This window comes from Antedon mediterranea, chromosome 10 (genome assembly GCF_964355755.1).
Source record: "Antedon mediterranea chromosome 10, ecAntMedi1.1, whole genome shotgun sequence".
NCBI lineage: Eukaryota > Metazoa > Echinodermata > Crinoidea > Comatulida > Antedonidae > Antedon > Antedon mediterranea.
Window position 1 is genome coordinate 24099341 of NC_092679.1, and position 19192 is coordinate 24118532.

General features: G+C 34.1%; 1 protein-coding gene across 1 annotated transcript in view; it reads left to right on the forward strand.

The window, feature by feature from the left end:
- LOC140061142 (mitogen-activated protein kinase kinase kinase kinase 5-like) overlaps positions 1-19192 on the forward strand; it is a 55162-nt gene that overhangs the window by 16509 nt on the left and 19461 nt on the right. The window contains exons 4-9 of the mRNA XM_072107602.1: positions 5476-5579; positions 6745-6787; positions 10322-10446; positions 15227-15306; positions 15914-16058; positions 18767-18886. Of these exons, the coding sequence (XP_071963703.1) occupies positions 5476-5579; positions 6745-6787; positions 10322-10446; positions 15227-15306; positions 15914-16058; positions 18767-18886 (617 nt within the window). The remainder of the gene's footprint in view (positions 1-5475; positions 5580-6744; positions 6788-10321; positions 10447-15226; positions 15307-15913; positions 16059-18766; positions 18887-19192) is intronic.

Sequence of the window (19192 nt, forward strand, 5' to 3'; positions counted from 1 at the left end):
TGAGCATTGCGGTTTGGGTTTGTGTGTATCTAAGAAAGTAATGTATGATAGGCCTACAGTAAGTTGTAACTAATACAAATAATATTGCAATGATTGGTCAGTTTAATACCAGGGCAATACATGCACGCTCAGTAACAACTCGGGACAAAAACAGTACACTCTCACTGTGTGTTTTCTCTAGATAGATTCCCCTGTGATTGTGAAATGTTGGGAGATTTTCCACTTTCCACAAAATTGTCTTCACACTATGCAAACCTGGTTACGGTATAAGTATCGGTCACAACCCTGGAAATTTATCAGGATTGAACCCTGAACCCTTCCAAGACACAGTACTGTATGTTGTAGTACTGTACATAGACCCCTGAGGTCACTTATTGAGACTCAAGATGACTACACTATTATGATTCCTTTGAACTGGGTCATTTCATCTCTAATTCTTTGCAACTGAATATTAAGGAAATTTATTTTCCAGCTTTCAATCGTAATGTCTAACAATAGTAATTAGTTTCCTTAGTTTTAATTGTGCTTTTTTAAAAACAAAAACTGTTAGAATCCTTGAACCATTATAAGGCCTAAAAAAATTGAGTTTTTATATGGTATTTATTCAGATTTTTAGTTTAATTTGTGTTAACGATGATCATTTTGATACTCTTCCTAAAAAATGGGACCTAAAAGGTAAAAAAAAAAAATAAAATAAAATGGAATCACTCATCGTGCATGCAAAATTCAACAACAAAAATTAATGTTCAATTACCCCACTTCCCCTTCCCATCTAAAAAAATAACAAAAAAAGCTGACCCTACATTTGAACCAATTTGGACAACAATATCGTTTCACTTTAAACATGATATAATTGATAAGATCAATCAAGCATACAGTAGTTTGCTTTTTTCCAAGTCAAATTTATTCTTTTCTAACCCATGTGATTAAGAATACGGTAGAAATGCTGAATTTGATCAGTGGCTTGTGCTATATCACAATATCAGTCTGAACAGAGCTTAAAATATAAGCTTTTGATTTATTAAAAATAGATTGTCAATACAAATGCAATTGTATGTACAGTATGTAGTACTATTGAAACTAACCAATACACAAAGGTGGTTCATGTAAAAGTAAGGTGACATTCAATTATTTGTTGAAGACATGTTGACAGTTCTAGAGCTTAAAATAAGCAATGACATTTTGCACATGTGTGACAATACTGTTAATAAGTCATGCGCAAAATTGTTGTCTTAAACAATGTTAGAATTCAACAAAAATTTATAATATTATTTGAGACTAAAATGGTAGCTCAAAATGAATAGTAGATCGTTGTAGGGTTAAAAAATATATTTCTCCTTTATCATTTCACAGGAAACTAGACTAGATTTCTTTAATATTTAAAATACTGTAGCATCTTTTTTTCCCTGTCAGGCCATCTTCCTATCCATATATACCCCCTTTCACCACTTCACACTACTCTCTCTCATACGTACAGTACTGTATGACATGTACTGTAGCTGTACCGTCTATACAGTATAGTAAAACTTTGTTTCCCATGCGGACACAATGCAAAGATGTACACATGCATGCAATTGTCACTGGGGCTTAACATATACTGTACATCTGACCATTGCATCCAAGCTTTCATTTAATTGATATTAATGCACTCATCACACCTCACACCGTTAAATACCTGGACACTCACTTAGACTGTAAGTATAGTTACAGTGTATTTTTTTTTATCAGCAATCAAAGGGAATACCCAACTGTTAGGCTGGCTTCCTCAATGCAAATCACTAAACTCTTGCAGGAAAGATTCAATTATATTCCTCTTGTCGCCTATCCATCCAAACCGCAACAATTTCACTTTTCTTTTTACTCTAGTTTAAAAGTTACAGTTCGGCGATCATACAGAAAATTTGTTAAAACAATTTAGAAAATTTAAATGATGGTGTCAAATAAAAAACTAATTTGAAAAGAGGCGTTTGAAATATTTAATGTTTTCTATTGATTCTGCCAAATACCGTCAAAGGTGGAAGAACTTGATGCACTACACTGAACCTCATCTACTGTACTACGCCCTACGATCTTCTAGGTCACGGGACAACTAGAACTAGATCATAGCTTTTATAATGAGATAGTACAGTAGGCGAAGGACGAATGTTGAGTCGACCGTAGTGATACGGTAATGAATAAAATGGTGTACATAATGTCATTTCATGTTTCGGAAGAGTAGGGGGTTACCCCTGGGGTACTGGTTTATCTCGGCCCCTGTGGATTGCAATCGACATGAAACGTCATTGGGTGGCAGCAACACAAAGGGACCATTAAAGGTGAAAAATAGTGTCGTTTAATACAATATTTACAAATTTAGGAACAGTATAACAATATGAATTTCTAACAATGTTTGAAATTATAAAGCATAATTATTTATAACATACTTTAGGTGAAGACAATGTAGAAAATTTTTAAATTGGCACCAACAATTTTAAAAATTTTTATTTTACTTTTAGGTGCTCTAAACACACACACACACACACAGTACAGTATATTGAAATGTTCTACTGTGAATGTGTGTTTGGAATATTCCATTATTTTCGTCCAGACCAAAATGTGGGGTTCATCTCAAAAGTTTGATTTTCTGAAAAAACTGACATAATCAATTTAAGGAACTACTCAGAAATTAGATACTAACTTAGATACTACAGTAATTATTAAATAATAATAATAATAATATTTATTCGGCAAAAGTTTATAAAAGTACATTTCACAATTCATCTTGCCAGGAGCAAGTAATAGGCATGAGCCCAAACAGAAAACTGCTCTTAATCCATCATTACTTATAAAATACAAAAATAACAAAACTAAAATAACTAAACTAAGTAGCACAAGTTAAAAAACAAAACAAAACAAAGTTATAATGAGATACACCAATTAAAAACAAGCTGCATTGAATGAACAATATAAACAATTACAACTTAATATTTTGAGATCAAATGTTTGGTGAAATACTGTAGTTTGGTGAAATAGTTTGGTGAAATAGTTTGGTGAAATAGTTTGGTGAAATAGTTTCAATAAACATTTGCTTCAATTATAGTTTGAATACTTTTGTTATGGTTATGAAAATAGAAGGAAAATGTTGTTAATTTTGTTTTATAAATGATGATATATTATTTATTTACTTGAATATAGTACAAGACTAGCAAACTTGAGTTTAACACTAAATGTCAATTCAATGATAAAAAGTTAGCAGTTAACCAGTTACAATCTGTTAAAATCAGTTATAAAACAGCAGTTACAACAGGGATATAGCTGTCAAAGAGTTATGATGTCCAATGTTATTAGGGTTGGTGGAGATGTCCAATGTTATTAGGGTTGGTGGAGATGTCCAATGTTCTTAGGGTTGGTAGAGATGTCCAATGTTATTAGGGTTGGTGGAGATGTCCAATGTTATTAGGGTTGGTAGAGATGTCCAATGTTATTAGGGTTGGTGGGGATGTCCAATGTTATTAGGGTTGGTGGAGATGTCCAATGTTATTAGGGTTGGTGGAGATGTCCAATGTTATTAGGGTTGGTGGAGATGTCCAATGTTATTAGGGTTGGTGGAGATGTCCAATTGTTATTAGGGTTGGTAGAGATGTCCAATGTTATTAGGGTTGGTGGAGATGTCCAATGTTATTAGGGTTGGTGGAGATGTCCAATGTTATTAGGGTTGGTGGAGATGTCCAATGTTATTAGGGTTGGTAGAGATGTCCAATGTTATTAGGGTTGGTGGAGATGTCCAATGTTATTAGGGTTGGTGGAGATGTCCAATGTTATTAGGGTTGGTAGAGATGTCCAATGTTATTAGGGTTGGTGGAGATGTCCAATGTTATTAGGGTTGGTGGAGATGTCCAATGTTATTAGGGTTGGTGGAGATGTCCAATGTTATTAGGGTTGGTAGAGATGTCCAATGTTATTAGGGTTGGTGGGGATGTCCAATGTTATTAGGGTTGGTGGAGATGTCCAATGTTATTAGGGTTGGTGGAGATGTCCAATGTTATTAGGGTTGGTGGAGATGTCCAATGTTATTAGGGTTGGTGGAGATGTCCAATTGTTATTAGGGTTGGTAGAGATGTCCAATGTTATTAGGGTTGGTGGAGATGTCCAATGTTATTAGGGTTGGTGGAGATGTCCAATGTTATTAGGGTTGGTGGAGATGTCCAATGTTATTAGGGTTGGTAGAGATGTCCAATGTTATTAGGGTTGGTGGAGATGTCCAATGTTATTAGGGTTGGTGGAGATGTCCAATGTTATTAGGGTTGGTGGAGATGTCCAATGTTATTAGGGTTGGTAGAGATGTCCAATGTTATTAGGGTTGGTGGGGATGTCCAATGTTATTAGGGTTGGTGGAGATGTCCAATGTTATTAGGGTTGGTAGAGATGTCCAATGTTATTAGGGTTGGTGGAGATGTCCAATGTTATTAGGGTTGGTAGAGATGTCCAATGTTATTAGGGTTGGTGGAGATGTCCAATGTTATTAGGGTTGGTAGAGATGTCCAATGTTATTAGGGTTGGTGGAGATGTCCAATGGTACTTTGCTGTACTTTGCTGTACTTTTCCAAGTATCCAGAGGTTTCTTGAGGGCGCTGTTGTTGAAATTAATTAGGTGCAAGGTTATACAATTAGCTTTACTGTAGACTAAGTGGAAGAAAGAACTTTGATTGAATGTATCCCATCCTACAGTAGCTTTGGCCAGGATGTTTAAAGTAAAGAAATGGTGTACATGGTCTAGGCCTATGTACAGTACTACTGTACAGTAGGTAAAAAGGTAAAGGTGAGTCCCGTGTTCTCTGAACGTAGGGGAATAAGCTGTTAGGAGCTCATTGTACTAAGCCTCGGCATTATGTGGTAGGGTGGCCAGTTCCTTTCCACGCCGCCTTTTTTCTCCCTAGTATTTTCAACCAGGTACTCATTTTACAGCTGAGTGGACTGGGAGTTGTCGGGCATTGAACCCGGGTCTATCTGTACGACAGTCAAGTGTCCTAACCACTCGGCTATCCAACTCCTTTAGTGTAGGTACCTCTTTCAAACTCAAATTCATTCGTGTCAATGTTCTTACTTAGATCTAAAGTATGTTATGACGGCGCACTAGACTTAAGGAAATGTAAAACTATAACAATGCTGGTCAGTTTCAGAATATCGTAAACGATTGACATACAAAAGTAAAAATTGGCAAATGATAGTCTTAAGCTCTGTGTACAAACTTTATGTGACAAAAATTGTGATGTGCCCATTATGGACATGATGATGTCATATCACTACCATATTTGGGCATATCACTACCCTATTTGGGAACATCACACTTTTTTTTTCGAACTAGTTTAATAGTGTAGACAGATCTTTATGATAATTATGAAAATAAATTATATTTTTTATCATTTCTGTAAACTTCCTCTAGGTTTGTGTGTAAATTCTAGAATCTAGAATCGTATTTTTTTGGTTTTTTATTAGAAAGTGGAGAACTTACGGAATTACAGATTGCGTATGTTTGCCGTGAAACGTTGACAGGATTGGCGTACATGCACAACAAAGGGAAAATGCATAGAGATATCAAGGTACAGTATAGTTGATCTTAGCATAGCAAGTATATTAATGAGCAGGAATGAGCAATCCACAATTTTTGCATTCAACATTGACAGTGCTTTTACCAAAGCATTGATGATGCACAAACGGATGTATAATAGAGACTATAAGAAGACTTTATAAAAATACTTTAAATGTCACATTAAATAGAATTATAATAATATGTTTCATTAAAAATATTTTGCAATTGATTGTATAAACCTTCATGGAGCATAATAACTATCTACTGTACAGTGTATTGTAGTTTATACATTTGCTTTAAGTTTAAAAAAACCCATTGTTTTATTCCACCATGCTAAATTAATTTACAAAAAACACAGATTTAAACACACAGCACACTTGCAATGTACCATACGCCATGGCAAGCCATACAGGGAAAATGAGATATTGCTCATTCTTGTACTGTACCATTGTACGCCATGGCAAGCCATACAGGGAAAATCAGATATTGCTCATTCTTGTACTGTACCATACGCCATGGCAAGCCATACAGGGAAAATCAGATATTGCTCATTCTTGTACTGTACATAATTGTAGTATGATGTACACAATGCTACTATGATGACAGGGTCAGCAACACTTCACTGATCGATACACCAGGAAGTCTGTAATATCTTAAAATAAGTGTTAAGGTTCAATGTTATGTGCAATTGAGAATCACTTGTTATTGATTCCTACTATATATCTACAGTAAAACTGTAGCTGTACAGTACTATCTTGGTATTCAACTTTCTATATTTAGAAGGAAATTTACAATGACAAATGAAAGAGAAAGAAAAACAATACTCAATTCTAAACTGTACTGCTGATATAACCTGAAATTCCCTGAATATGTGTTTTGACTTGCTAATAATAAAGAAATTAAAATAGACAATTATATAAAAACTCATTTTGGACACCTCAAATTAGGAGACATCCCTATTAATGGGACACTATTCTGTATGAATATGTTTTCAGTATGTTTTACCACTATTATTATTATTATTGTTATTCAGAAGGCACTCCTATTAAAGTATCGTCTGTATATAAATAATAGAATACAGTAATACATATCAACAAGCTTTATTATTCTGATCTTCAATATTTGTTCACAAATATCCTGTATTACTATAAATACATTTTGATTTCTTTTCACAGGGTGCAAATATACTACTTACAAATAATGGTGATGTCAAATTAGGTAAGGCAACTTATATTCGTAAGCCCTGCAGACACTTGATCCCGCACTGCCCTGCATTGAATGTGTGAATGACACTTGGTCCCGCACTGGACTCCGTTGAATGTAAATGTGTATACATTTAACGGCATTCAATGCAGAACAGTGCGGGACCAAAATGTGTGTCAACGGGTCATTACAATGTTTTTGTGTTGATTCTAGGATAGTTATCATGAGACTATTATCTCTAGACTAATGTAATCCCCAGGACTAATGCATTCTAATACACCTACAGTAGGACAATTTTCCTAACCTATCTTTTCTCTTAGTCCAAAATAAAACATTTCTGAATCATAAATGTAGGCCATTCAATTACTCTGCCAGAAATTCTTCGGTCACAATGTCTGAATTACCGGTCTCTCCCACATGATTCCATTATGCTATTTAAAATAAGTACAAAAATATATCTTTATGGTTTGGATTGTCATTTCATAAAAGTCATGTGCATATTAAATACATATGTCATGACAGGTGAACATTATATTGATCAATAATGTTCAGTGATAGATGTCAACATAACATTGATGGGATATTACCATACAATGCATCATTGTCATGCTGATCACTATAGACCATGTTAAATACATAACTGTCAAAAATCAAACTGATCTACTTTTGTGAAAAAAGTACTGAAACCTACAGTACATATTTAAGAGGCATACATTTCAAACAGGGAGACTTTGGTTAAAATCACATTTTTTTAGAATGTAACAGCATTCAATACAACTTGAACATCTCAAATATATTACTAATACTATGTAGAACATGGAAAATAGATTTTTATTTTGGATTCTTGCAAGCTTCCAGTGCCGTGTTCAGACCTACTGTATGGATTGTACGCTGCTTACGATACAAAAGCATAACTCTGTAGGTCTGAACAGACCCTTAACTATTGGTTTAAAAGTTCACCCGAAGGGTTTTATTCTCTGTATTTGACATAAGATGTGATGTGCCCATACAATATATGGGCATGATGATGTCATACCACTACCATATTTGGGCATATCACTACCATATTAGGGCACACTTTTTTTATCAAACTAGTTTGATATTCGTAGACAGAGCATTAGCCTTCAATAGGTTTAATTCATTCAGTCATTGAATACCAATAGTAGGTACTAAACCGCATTGATTTCACTACTGCCTGCTGTTATCTTATTACCAATGAAAGGAAAAAGATATTAACTTGAAAGAGATGCCAACTTTCTAGATCTAGTATGGATATTACTCAGTTAATACTGAACTAGTTATTACAATTGTGTAATGCCAATTGCCATGCTATAGTTTAATCATTATACTGTATGTTAAAATTGAATTCAATATAATACTTAAAATATTCTTGATACCGATGACAAAGAAATTACAGTTTTACTGAAATATTACTAATTTTAACTTTCTTTATTTTAATTCAGTATAATTTAAGCAAATACATGTTAGAATTAGATTGTAAAATTTAACTAAAATGTGTTGAATTATTAAATTTGAAATATTTTGATCTTTCAAAAAGGAAAATATACAAATATTCAATTAATCTCTTTCTTCTTTAAATAAATTTTTAGAAAACTTATTTTTCCATTTTTTATTTGAAATACCGCATCATAAAAATAAAAAATATCACAAAATATTGCTGAAATATTTAGAGTAAATATTGCTGAAATATTTAGAGTAAATATTTGATAGTAAACAAAGTTCATCACAAAATAATTACTAACAGAGAATCAAAACTTTTTTAAAACAAACCTTTAAAAAATAATGAATGTAGGCCACTGTACTATAACATTTAAACATTGTCAAGTATATCAAAGGAAACTCCCACTCTTTTTTTAAAACTGTTGAATGGGTGACATTGAATGGGTGACATTGAATGGGTGACAGTGAATGGGTGACATTGAATGGGTGACAGTGACAACCAATCAAGGTCATGTCCACAGTCAAGTCAAAACTCTATCCTACTGTTTAAAAAACCATGTCCCCCACTCTTAACAATGTATTTAAATAGTCTAGAAAATAGTTGTATTGATTTAGTATACAGTACTGTATGTAAAGCTCTGTCTACACTATCAAACTTGTGAACTATGTGACAAATAAATGTGATGATCCCATTATGGACATTATGATGTCATATCACTACCATATTTGGGCACAGCACACATTTTGTCAAACTAGTTTGATAGTGTACAGTAGTGTTTGTTTGTTTGTGTTGTGTTTTCTAAATTGATTTTATTTTGTTTCAACGTACCAGGTTGAGAATAAACAGGTTGTGTGTAATTATGATTACAAAAAAGAGCAAACAAAATGTTTCTTTTGCATTAACTATATTTAATTTTGACACAGTCCCTTATTTCTCTGATATTAATAACAAGATTAACAATACTAGCTTAAAAACTGTTAATTGCAGTTTGTGTAAAAATTAGTGAAAGTGAAATTAATCAACATTTAGATAATAAATACAAAAAGGCATTTAAATAAACTAAACGCAATAATAAGAAAAATATTATCAATGATACAATACTTTTAGTTGACTATGATATAGATCAATATTTTAAGCTCTCTCTACACTATCAAACTTTATGTGACAAAATCAATGTGCCCATAATATGGACATGATTAAGTCATATCACTACCATTTTTTTGGAATATCACTACCATATTTGGGTGCATCACTACCATATTTGGGTGCATCACTACCATATTTGGGTGCATCACTACCATATTTGGGTGCATCATATTTTTGTTGTTATAGTTTGATAGTGTAGTCAAAGCTTTAAATATTATATAATCAGTGAATGTGTATAAAATTTGATCTTCTAGCAGAGGAAGTAATGCATTCCCAATTATGTCTCAGGGGAAAATATTCTATCTGTAGTTGATCTTTGCATGTGGGTTGTGTCTCTGTAGACCAAGCACCCCTAGCCACCGTACTAATGATTTGATCTCCCAGGGAGGGGTTATATCATAGCACTATGTCCCCTGGGAAGAGGTACCCATGGTTGTACCAGCATCCTGATGCATCAGCGGACGGACCTGTGTTCACCTTGGAGATGTTCAGCGATGTGCCTAGACTTTGAAAGTTAAATTCAAACTGTGTTTCATTTCCTAGAATAGCTTTATGATCTATTATAGTTATAGCCTATTTCCTAGATCTGTGATCTAGTGGCCGTATTCACTTAGGCTAAGGGAAACACTTACCCTTAAAATTGTAAAAATCTCCTACGTGAATACAATTTAAGGGAATACTAAAATATTTATTGAGTTAAGTGAAATACTTAATATTTAAGGGAAATATCTCACTTAAGTGTGATTGTTGAATACGGCCACTGATCTGTAGTGATTTGTTTTAATAAATTGATTTGATTTGATTGGAATTTCAAACATTAAGGTTCTGTTCAGATTCACAGCATTGTTTTTGCTATCTAACTCAACTATCAACATTCCAATGCCTTTAAGTTACATATACAATACAATGTTGAAATATTACAAACATTTTTTAATACACAGCCGATTTTGGAGTCTCTGCTCAAATCACACAAACGATAGCAAAAAGAAAATCGTTCATCGGTACCCCTTACTGGATGGCTCCAGAGGTGGCAGCAGTTGAGCGTAAAGGAGGCTACAATTACCAGGTAAGTAACCCTTCATTAAGATTTTAATTAGGTAATTAGATAATTCAAATATCGTGTTGTTCCGCCATTTTATAGGATGTTGGTGATGTCTGTGCGTTCATGGCCTTTCTTAAGGGCAAATTTCAAGTTACTACTCCCACACACATCGGTAAAAGAAAAGCTATTTTAAAACGTGTGCTGGATAGGCTTATTCTACATTTTAGCAGCCCAGTCCTCATGTTGCTTGCCGAAATATTGCTGCAAATTCTTAGTAAAAAGTTGATTTGTAGTCTACTTTATGCCTTGATAGGGATAAGCAAGTGTAATTTTTGTTGGTGTACTGCTGCTATCTTGACTAATGGCATAATTATTCTGCTTCATGCAGTGCAGGTCCATTATTGATTGCAGCTACAGTAATAGCATCATTTTCCTAGACTTATAGTGACATTGATACTGTACACCTTGTATTACTATATTATTAAAGCCAAACATCTCTACAGCTATTTATACTGTAGTAGTACAGTAGATCCTATAATGGAAAATAATGAAGGGATGTTTTAAATCTAAAGCTCTGTCTACACTATCAAACTACTTTGAAAAAAAAAAGTGTGATTTGCCCACATTTGGTAGTGATATGACATCATCATGTCCATGTGCACATCACATTTTGTTGTCACATAAAGTTTAATAGTGTAGACAGAGCTTTATAAAATGGATTGATTTTCCATGTTTTAATCAAAAATTGATTCAATGGAGCTGCTCTATTCCATTTGTTTGATTTACTGAAGTTCCAACTTTTTTTTGTGGACCTAATAAACCCTCATGGCTACGTACAGTAGTACGGTCCACTATGCTAAGGGATGATAAAACATCACCTAACACTACTACTAGATGACAATTGAATGAGTACTTGTTGTTATGTCATGTTATCAGAGGTCCCAACTTGGGAAAGTCCATTCGCAGGAGATTTTGTTGTAAACCTCATTCAATTCGTCGGGGCGTCGAAAGTCAACGCGCAGGGAAGTGAAAATCAACACGCGTGTTGTTTACGTCTCTTAATTAACTTAATAATGCAACATAACATGGCATTTAATGATCAGACAAACAAATATACAACTTCTTGAAAACTTGTTATTTACAATATTTACAAATAGCAAGTTTTTTAAGTCTTTCATCCATCATGATCAGTATGTTACATACAATATTTACACATAAGTTGGCTTAATGTTTACATAAGTTTATCCATCAGTATTTTTATATATATTTTTTTTTATGGACACTTCCTCAGTACAAAGAATTAAAAAAATATATATTTTAACTAAAATTCATGACATAACATAATTTAACTTAATTACATAATGTATAATATTCCCACATGATAGTATTGCCCAATAGAATTTAATACATTTTTTTAGGAACAGACCTAGGCCTTCTACTTCTAGGCCCTAGCTACCATTTTTAAACCCAAAAACAATCAAGATTGAAATAAACTATTTCCGTCTTATATGCTACATTAAGCGAATTAACATATTATTTCAGATGAAAAACATTTAGTTTTATATTGTTTTATCCACACATAATTACACTGGCATTACAGATATAAGAGTAAAATGTAGGCCGTTTATGAGCTATATATTTCGCCGATTTATTATCGCGGGGAAATTCCCCACCAGCGACATCGATCGATCGAGGAGTAGGCCTAGGCTAGAGGCCTAGCGTGCATGCCGGAATGGGTGGATTATTGCTATATAAATAACAAGTTTGAACAAAAGAGCTTACGACAATCTTAGGTACTACTTGCTTGGCGAATCCATACCTTTTAAATCATTTAACAAGTTCGTAATCGGATCGTACAGTAAAACCAAATAACACTGCCTCAACAACCTCGTGCGATCTGTTGTTCTTTGCAGCAGATCAACATTGGTAGAGTCCATTAATTATGAGGGTGTTTAAAATGTAATAACTATTAAAAACGTGTCTCAACCACTGTGTAATCAAAGCGTTTATTTAGTTAAAACTTGGATCCTCCCAAAATTGATAATCGCGTATTCCGGTTACCACGTGATTGATTCACGGTTGGTTGCACGCTTCTTTTTTTTACACGTCCGGCGTGTAGTACTGTGCATGTTTATATTATTGTTACGGTTTAACAAAGGCAGTGCATACAAATAAAAATACAATAATAGACCACGGAGACTGCATGAATAGACATTGTTTCAACATCCTGCCTCACTTTTGTTTTTTTACTATTGTTGACCTGGGTTGAGCCTAGGTGTAACCGTAAATCAATTTGGCCAAAAATATGGAGAAATTTGAAAATGCGGTAGAAAACGTCGAGATATCGGTAGCACGGTAGATGGGTACTAAAAGCGGTAGACTACCGCTAGTAGCGGTAGACTTGGGACCCCAGTGTTATTGTCATGTTTGTTGTTGCTAACAACATAAAGTAGGTGAATGGTGATTTGTGCTGACATCCATTTGGCAACTTACCCATACATTACTCAAAGATCCTTTACAGTACAGTAATTACCATCCTGTATTTTTTCTATGAAATTTCAACGGAAAATTTATTACAAAAAAATAATCATAAGAAAGTGTTTTCTTTACTTTTTTTGGTGAATTAGTTTTTTTATTATTATTATTCAGCATTTCAATGTTTTAACCACTGGATAGTTTTTACTAAAGCCCTGTCATGTTTTTGTCTAATACTGAAATAATGATAAAATGGATAAGAAAATATCCAATACTAAAGTATGTTGCATTTTTGTAAATAAAAATATTAAACATTTGTTCTTCAAATTGTGTAAGTATTTAAAACTTATACTACTGCAGTTAAACTACATTTGTTTTCTCCTTTGAAATGCAATTACTAGCACTAGATACTATACACTGGTTACTGCAGCAAACTACAGTAGAATCACTAGATACTATACACTGGTTACTGCAGCAAACTACAGTAGAATCACTAAATACTATACACTGGTTACTGCAGCAAACTACAGTAGAATCACTAGATACTATACACTGGTTACTGCAGCAAACTACAGTAGAATCACTAGATACTATACACTGGTTACTGCAGCAAACTACAGTAGAATCACTAGATACTATACACTGGTTACTGCAGCAAACTACAGTAGAATCACTAGATACTATACACTGGTTACTGCAGCAAACTACAGTAGAATCACTAGATACTATACACTGGTTACTGCAGCAAACTACAGTAGAATCACTAGATACTATACACTGGTTACTGCAGCAAACTACAGTAGAATCATTTTTTCATGATCTCTAATACAATACATAACTATCAATCATTTAATATTGATTTCAAATGGCAGCAACCAAATGTGCATTGTAGTCAAATCACCAACTTGACCTTTAGCAGGTTTCACACAACACACAATACTTTCATGTAGTGTAATTATACGGATTTAAAGGTTGTTTCACACTATGAAAGTCATTTTGCAAATGAAATTGATGAATTGGATCTATCATTCAAAGCTTGGTTCACACTATGAAAGTAATTTGGTCAGTGCTTAGATTAACCAATGTTGATCTTTTCATTGAAAAATTACTTTAAGGTTTTTGACCTTTTTCCTTCATAAATATTTAAAATTAAAGATACATTTGTACAGTGACATTACAATGCATCCCTCATTGTACAGTAGTTAGGTTTGAATAATAGAGGTAAAAAGAATATCAATATCATACCCTTTTCAGATAGATAACTTATACATTTTAATGGGGAAGATATTTTAAAGGTTTTTACGGCCGATTTTTGCTTTATGACATTGTATACAGTAGGTTTAATACCAGTTTCCAATATGCGATTGATGATCTAATTTAGCCAAACAAAAAACAAAATTGTCTGCTATATCAAAATGCACTGTAAAATGATCGACTGTATAATAGGAGATCTCTAGACTCTAAGCCAAGATTTGTACATTATTTACAGCAATTGCTTTTAAAAAAAATTGCATAACAACATTATTTGTTATCATCCATTTTCATTCCATGTCTATAAAAAGAAATAGTTACAGTTAGTTGGGTTCATATGTACAGTATAAAGTTACTATTAGAATTATAAAGGTTATGTGTGAAATATCTGAAGATTTAAAAGATTATTTACAGTGATAATGTTTGACCTATCACCTTTGAACTTGTCTGTGTCAACCTCAGTGCAATGGATTCCTTTTTACAACTTGCCTTAAAATATTACTTTGGCATACAAAGGTTGCCCTATTGTTTGTAGAACAGAACATTAGATAGCAAAGTCAGTTATTGTAAAGATTCTGTGCTCAAATTTGTACACAAGTACATGACATAGTATTGGTTATTATTATCGTATCATGGAAAACTTCTCTCTATACTATATTACATTTCTGTCAACTTTTTCCAACCCTGCGCAATTATCGGAGTTAGGTGCTATATGTTGATTTGGTAGTATTCCTAGGTTTTCTGAATAAACAACGTAGATGAGAGTTAGACTTATAAAAAAATGTTCAAAGTTCATCAACAATTAATGTTTCTGCTAAAACGATGCTTGTTAACAAAAATTATAATCAAATACAGACAATTCTACATAATATAATGAAGTACATAGAAATGAATTTGTGTTAATGGGTTTAATTTTAAATAAATATTTATATTAAAAGCTTACTTTTCTTTTCCCACCCGAAATTAAAGTACAATTTATATTTATATTTCACTGTAATCAATCAATCAATCGTATGATTTATATAGCGCCATTCCAACAGTCATTGCTCATGTGTATTTTGTTTTTCTTTTTTTACAGTGTGATATATGGGCAGTCGGTATAACAGCTATTGAACTAGCTGAGCTTCAACCTCCAATGTTTGATCTACATCCAATGAGGTAGGTATAACAGCTATTGAACTAGCTGAGCTTCAACCTCCAATGTTTGATCTACATCCTATGAGGTATGAATGTAATGATGTCACATCATCGTTTATAAATCATTTTCTAACAGGATACATAGTTATATATGTTCTTTTATTTGCTCAAATCTTTTAATCATATCCTGATTCTGAGAAACAAAAATTTAATCAATCTAATTTAATTGGAATTTGTTATGAAATTGTTCATCATGATAAATTACAAGGTTTATTCTATCTACTTTATTTTTCTACTGAGTGTAAAGCAGATATCTAAAATTATACTACCAAATGACGTAAAGATGTATTGTGTCCCAAAACATTGTGACAAATCAAACTTGACACATTAATTTGTTATTTTTAAATCTATTTATTTTATTTGAAAAAAAACCCCAACAAAATTATGATTTTTGTTTAGCTTATAAAAAGAAATAAATTTGGTTAAATTTATTTTATTTTCATTTATTTTAACCAAAATTATGATATTTTCCAGATAGATAGGTTATATGGCTATATTGAACAAATTTTATCACCTTTTTTACATACTGCTAATCAGCATAAATAATATTTTTTTTTTGTCATTACAGAGCATTATTTCTCATGTCTAAAAGTAACTTTGTACCACCAAAGTTAAAAGATTCCACAAAATGGTCTAGAGAATTCCGAGGTTTTATTAAATGTGCACTTGTAAAGAATCCTAAAAGACGTCCAACAGCAGACGTTCTATTGAAGGTACTGTATGAATAGATAATGTTTAGTTAACAAAATGTTAGTAGTACCGTACTGACGCGGGTATAAGCCCACCCCCCTCGAACATGAAATCACGTCAAGTTTGGGGGGTGGGCTTATACCCGAGGATCCAAAAATGCAGATCGTCAAAAACAGCACATGTACACTGTGTATTCCACCATGCGAGCGAGCGCCCTCACGTGTACGACGTTGCCTCTAAATACACGAGGTGTAGAGTGTCGGAAAATTTTAAGCTTATAGTTCGTGTAATTTATCGTATAATATCTTATTTTAAACATCAATTTAACAAGAATTTATCAAGCAGAAAAGCAAGTATACAATGTTCGTTAAATAGAAATGTACCAAAGAAATTTAATAAGCTTGTTTATGGCAGCCGATACCAAATAGTGGTTTTCCGTTTTGGCGACTTGTAAATGTAGCGTCGTGTGTGAAGCGATCTTCGACCGCGATGGAGTGTAAACAAAACAGGACCGCTAGGCCTCATATGGCCTAGCGTATATTAGCCTAGCTTGGTTATGATCAAAGGTAGGTGTATTCTGTGTATGGACGTCGCCAAATACAAAATAATGTATTACGACACACACTGTAGATCTTCGAATTAATGGGTGGGCTTATACCCGAGTGCCTCATTTTTCATGAAAATTAGTCAAAAGTCGGGGGTGGGCTTATACCCGAGTATGGGCTTATACCCGCGTCAGTACGGTAGTAGTACAGTAGTACTGTGGCCAGCATGGGTCAAAATGTTAGTAGTAGTAGTACAGTAGTACTGTGGCCAGCATGGGTCAAAATGTTAGTAGTAGTAGTACAGTAGTACTGTGGCCAGCATGGGTCAAAATGTTAGTAGTAGTAGTAGTAGTACAGCAGTACTGTGGCCAGCATGGGTCAAAATGTTAGTAGTAGTAGTACAGTAGTACTGTGGCCAGCATGGGTCGAAATGTTAGTAGTAGTAGTACAGTAGTACTGTGGCCAGCATGGGTCAAAATGTTAGTAGTAGTACAGTAGTACTGTGGCCAGCATGGGTCAAAATGTTAGTAGTAGTAGTACAGTAGTACTGTGGCCAGCATGGGCAAAATGTTAGTAGTAGTAGTACAGTAGTACTGTGGCCAGCATGGGTCAAAATGTTAGTAGTAGTAGTACAGTTGTACTGTGGCCAGCATGGGTCGAAATGTTAGTAGTAGTAGTACAGTAGTACTGTGGCCAGCATGGGTCAAAATGTTAGTAGTAGTAGTACAGTAGTACTGTGGCCAGCATGGGTCGAAATGTTAGTAGTAGTAGTACAGTAGTACTGTGGCCAGCATGGGTCAAAATGTTAGTAGTAGTAGTACAGTAGTACTGTGGCCAGCATGGGTCAAGATGTTAGTAGTAGTAGTAGTAGTAGTACAGTAGTACTGTGGCCAGCATGGGTCAAAATAGTAGTAGTAGTAGTAGTAGTACAGTAGTACTGTGGCCAGCATGGGTCAAAATGTTAGTAGTAGTAGTACAGTAGTACTGTGGCCAGCATGGGTCAAAATGTTAGTAGTAGTAGTACAGTAGTACTGTGGCCAGCATGGGTCGAAATGTTAGTAGTAGTAGTACAGTAGTACTGTGGCCAGCATGGGCAAAATGTTAGTAGTAGTAGTAGTACAGTAGTACTGTGGCCAGCATGGGTCAAAATGTTAGTAGTAGTAGTACAGCAGTACTGTGGCCAGCATGGATCGAAATGTTAGTAGTAGTAGTACAGTAGTACTGTGGCCAGCATGGGTCAAAATGTTAGTAGTAGTAGTACAGTAGTACTGTGGCCAGCATGGGTCGAAATGTTAGTAGTAGTAGTACAGTAGTACTGTGGCCAGCATGGGTCGAAATGTTAGTAGTAGTAGTACAGTAGTACTGTGGCCAGCATGGGTCGAAATGTTAGTAGTAGTAGTAGTACAGTAGTACTGTGGCCAGCATGGGTTAAAATGTTAGTAGTAGTAGTACAGTAGTACTGTGGCCAGCATGGGTCAAAATGTTAGTAGTAGTAGTACAGTAGTACTGTGGCCAGCATGGGCAAAATGTTAGTAGTAGTAGTAGTACAGTAGTACTGTGGCCAGCATGGGTCGAAATGTTAGTAGTAGTAGTACAGTAGTACTGTGGCCAGCATGGGTCGAAATGTTAGTAGTAGTAGTACAGTAGTACTGTGGCCAGCATGGGCAAAATGTTAGTAGTAGTAGTAGTACAGTAGTACTGTGGCCAGCATGGGTCAAAATGTTAGTAGTAGTAGTACAGTAGTACTGTGGCCAGCATGGGTCGAAATTAAATGATGGTGGCCCTCTTATTCAAAATTGCTAGGCCTAATTTATTTTCAGAAAATTCCATTTCCCCATTTGTATCCCTTTTCTGACCGAAATATGTACTGGAAATATACATAGAATTACCATGGGATTATAATGGGTGATGCCCGCAAAAGTTCCAGTAATGTTCCAGGCATTTATACCGGCATTTTGATAAAAGGGTTGCAAATATACTAATTATATTTGCTCGTTTGATATCGATTAATGATATGTTTACAAAAGAAAACAAGGTTGTTCTTTATACCGGCATTTTGATAAAAGGGTTGCAAATATACTAATTATATTTGCTCGTTTGATATCGATTAATGATATGTTTACAAAAGAAAACAAGGTTGTTCTTTATCCAATTCTTAAAATAAAATTTTTTGTTTGTTTTTGTAGAATCCATTTTTTACAGGATCAAGCGAGTCACTAAATAGGGAACTTGCCAAGAAATTACTGGAGAAAGTAAGGAACTCAAATCCATCATATGCACCTGATGTAGATGAGGAAGAACTACAGGTAAGCCATGTGGACCCAGGAAGAGACAAAGTCAGTGATGCATAACTAATAGTACTTATAGGACCTCCGGGTTTAAAATTTATATTTGTTATAAAATATAAACCATTACAACAACATTGATATTAACCCTACTAAGTTTTAGATAGTAGTGAGATTGTAATGAAATAACTCCCTTTGTAATTGATATTAACCCTACTAAGTTTTAGATAGCAGTGAGATTGTAATGAAATAACTCCCTTTGTAAAATGTGGTGCAAGAATTGAGTCTAAAACACTTTTCTGTTAAGACCACGCTAATTATAATGTG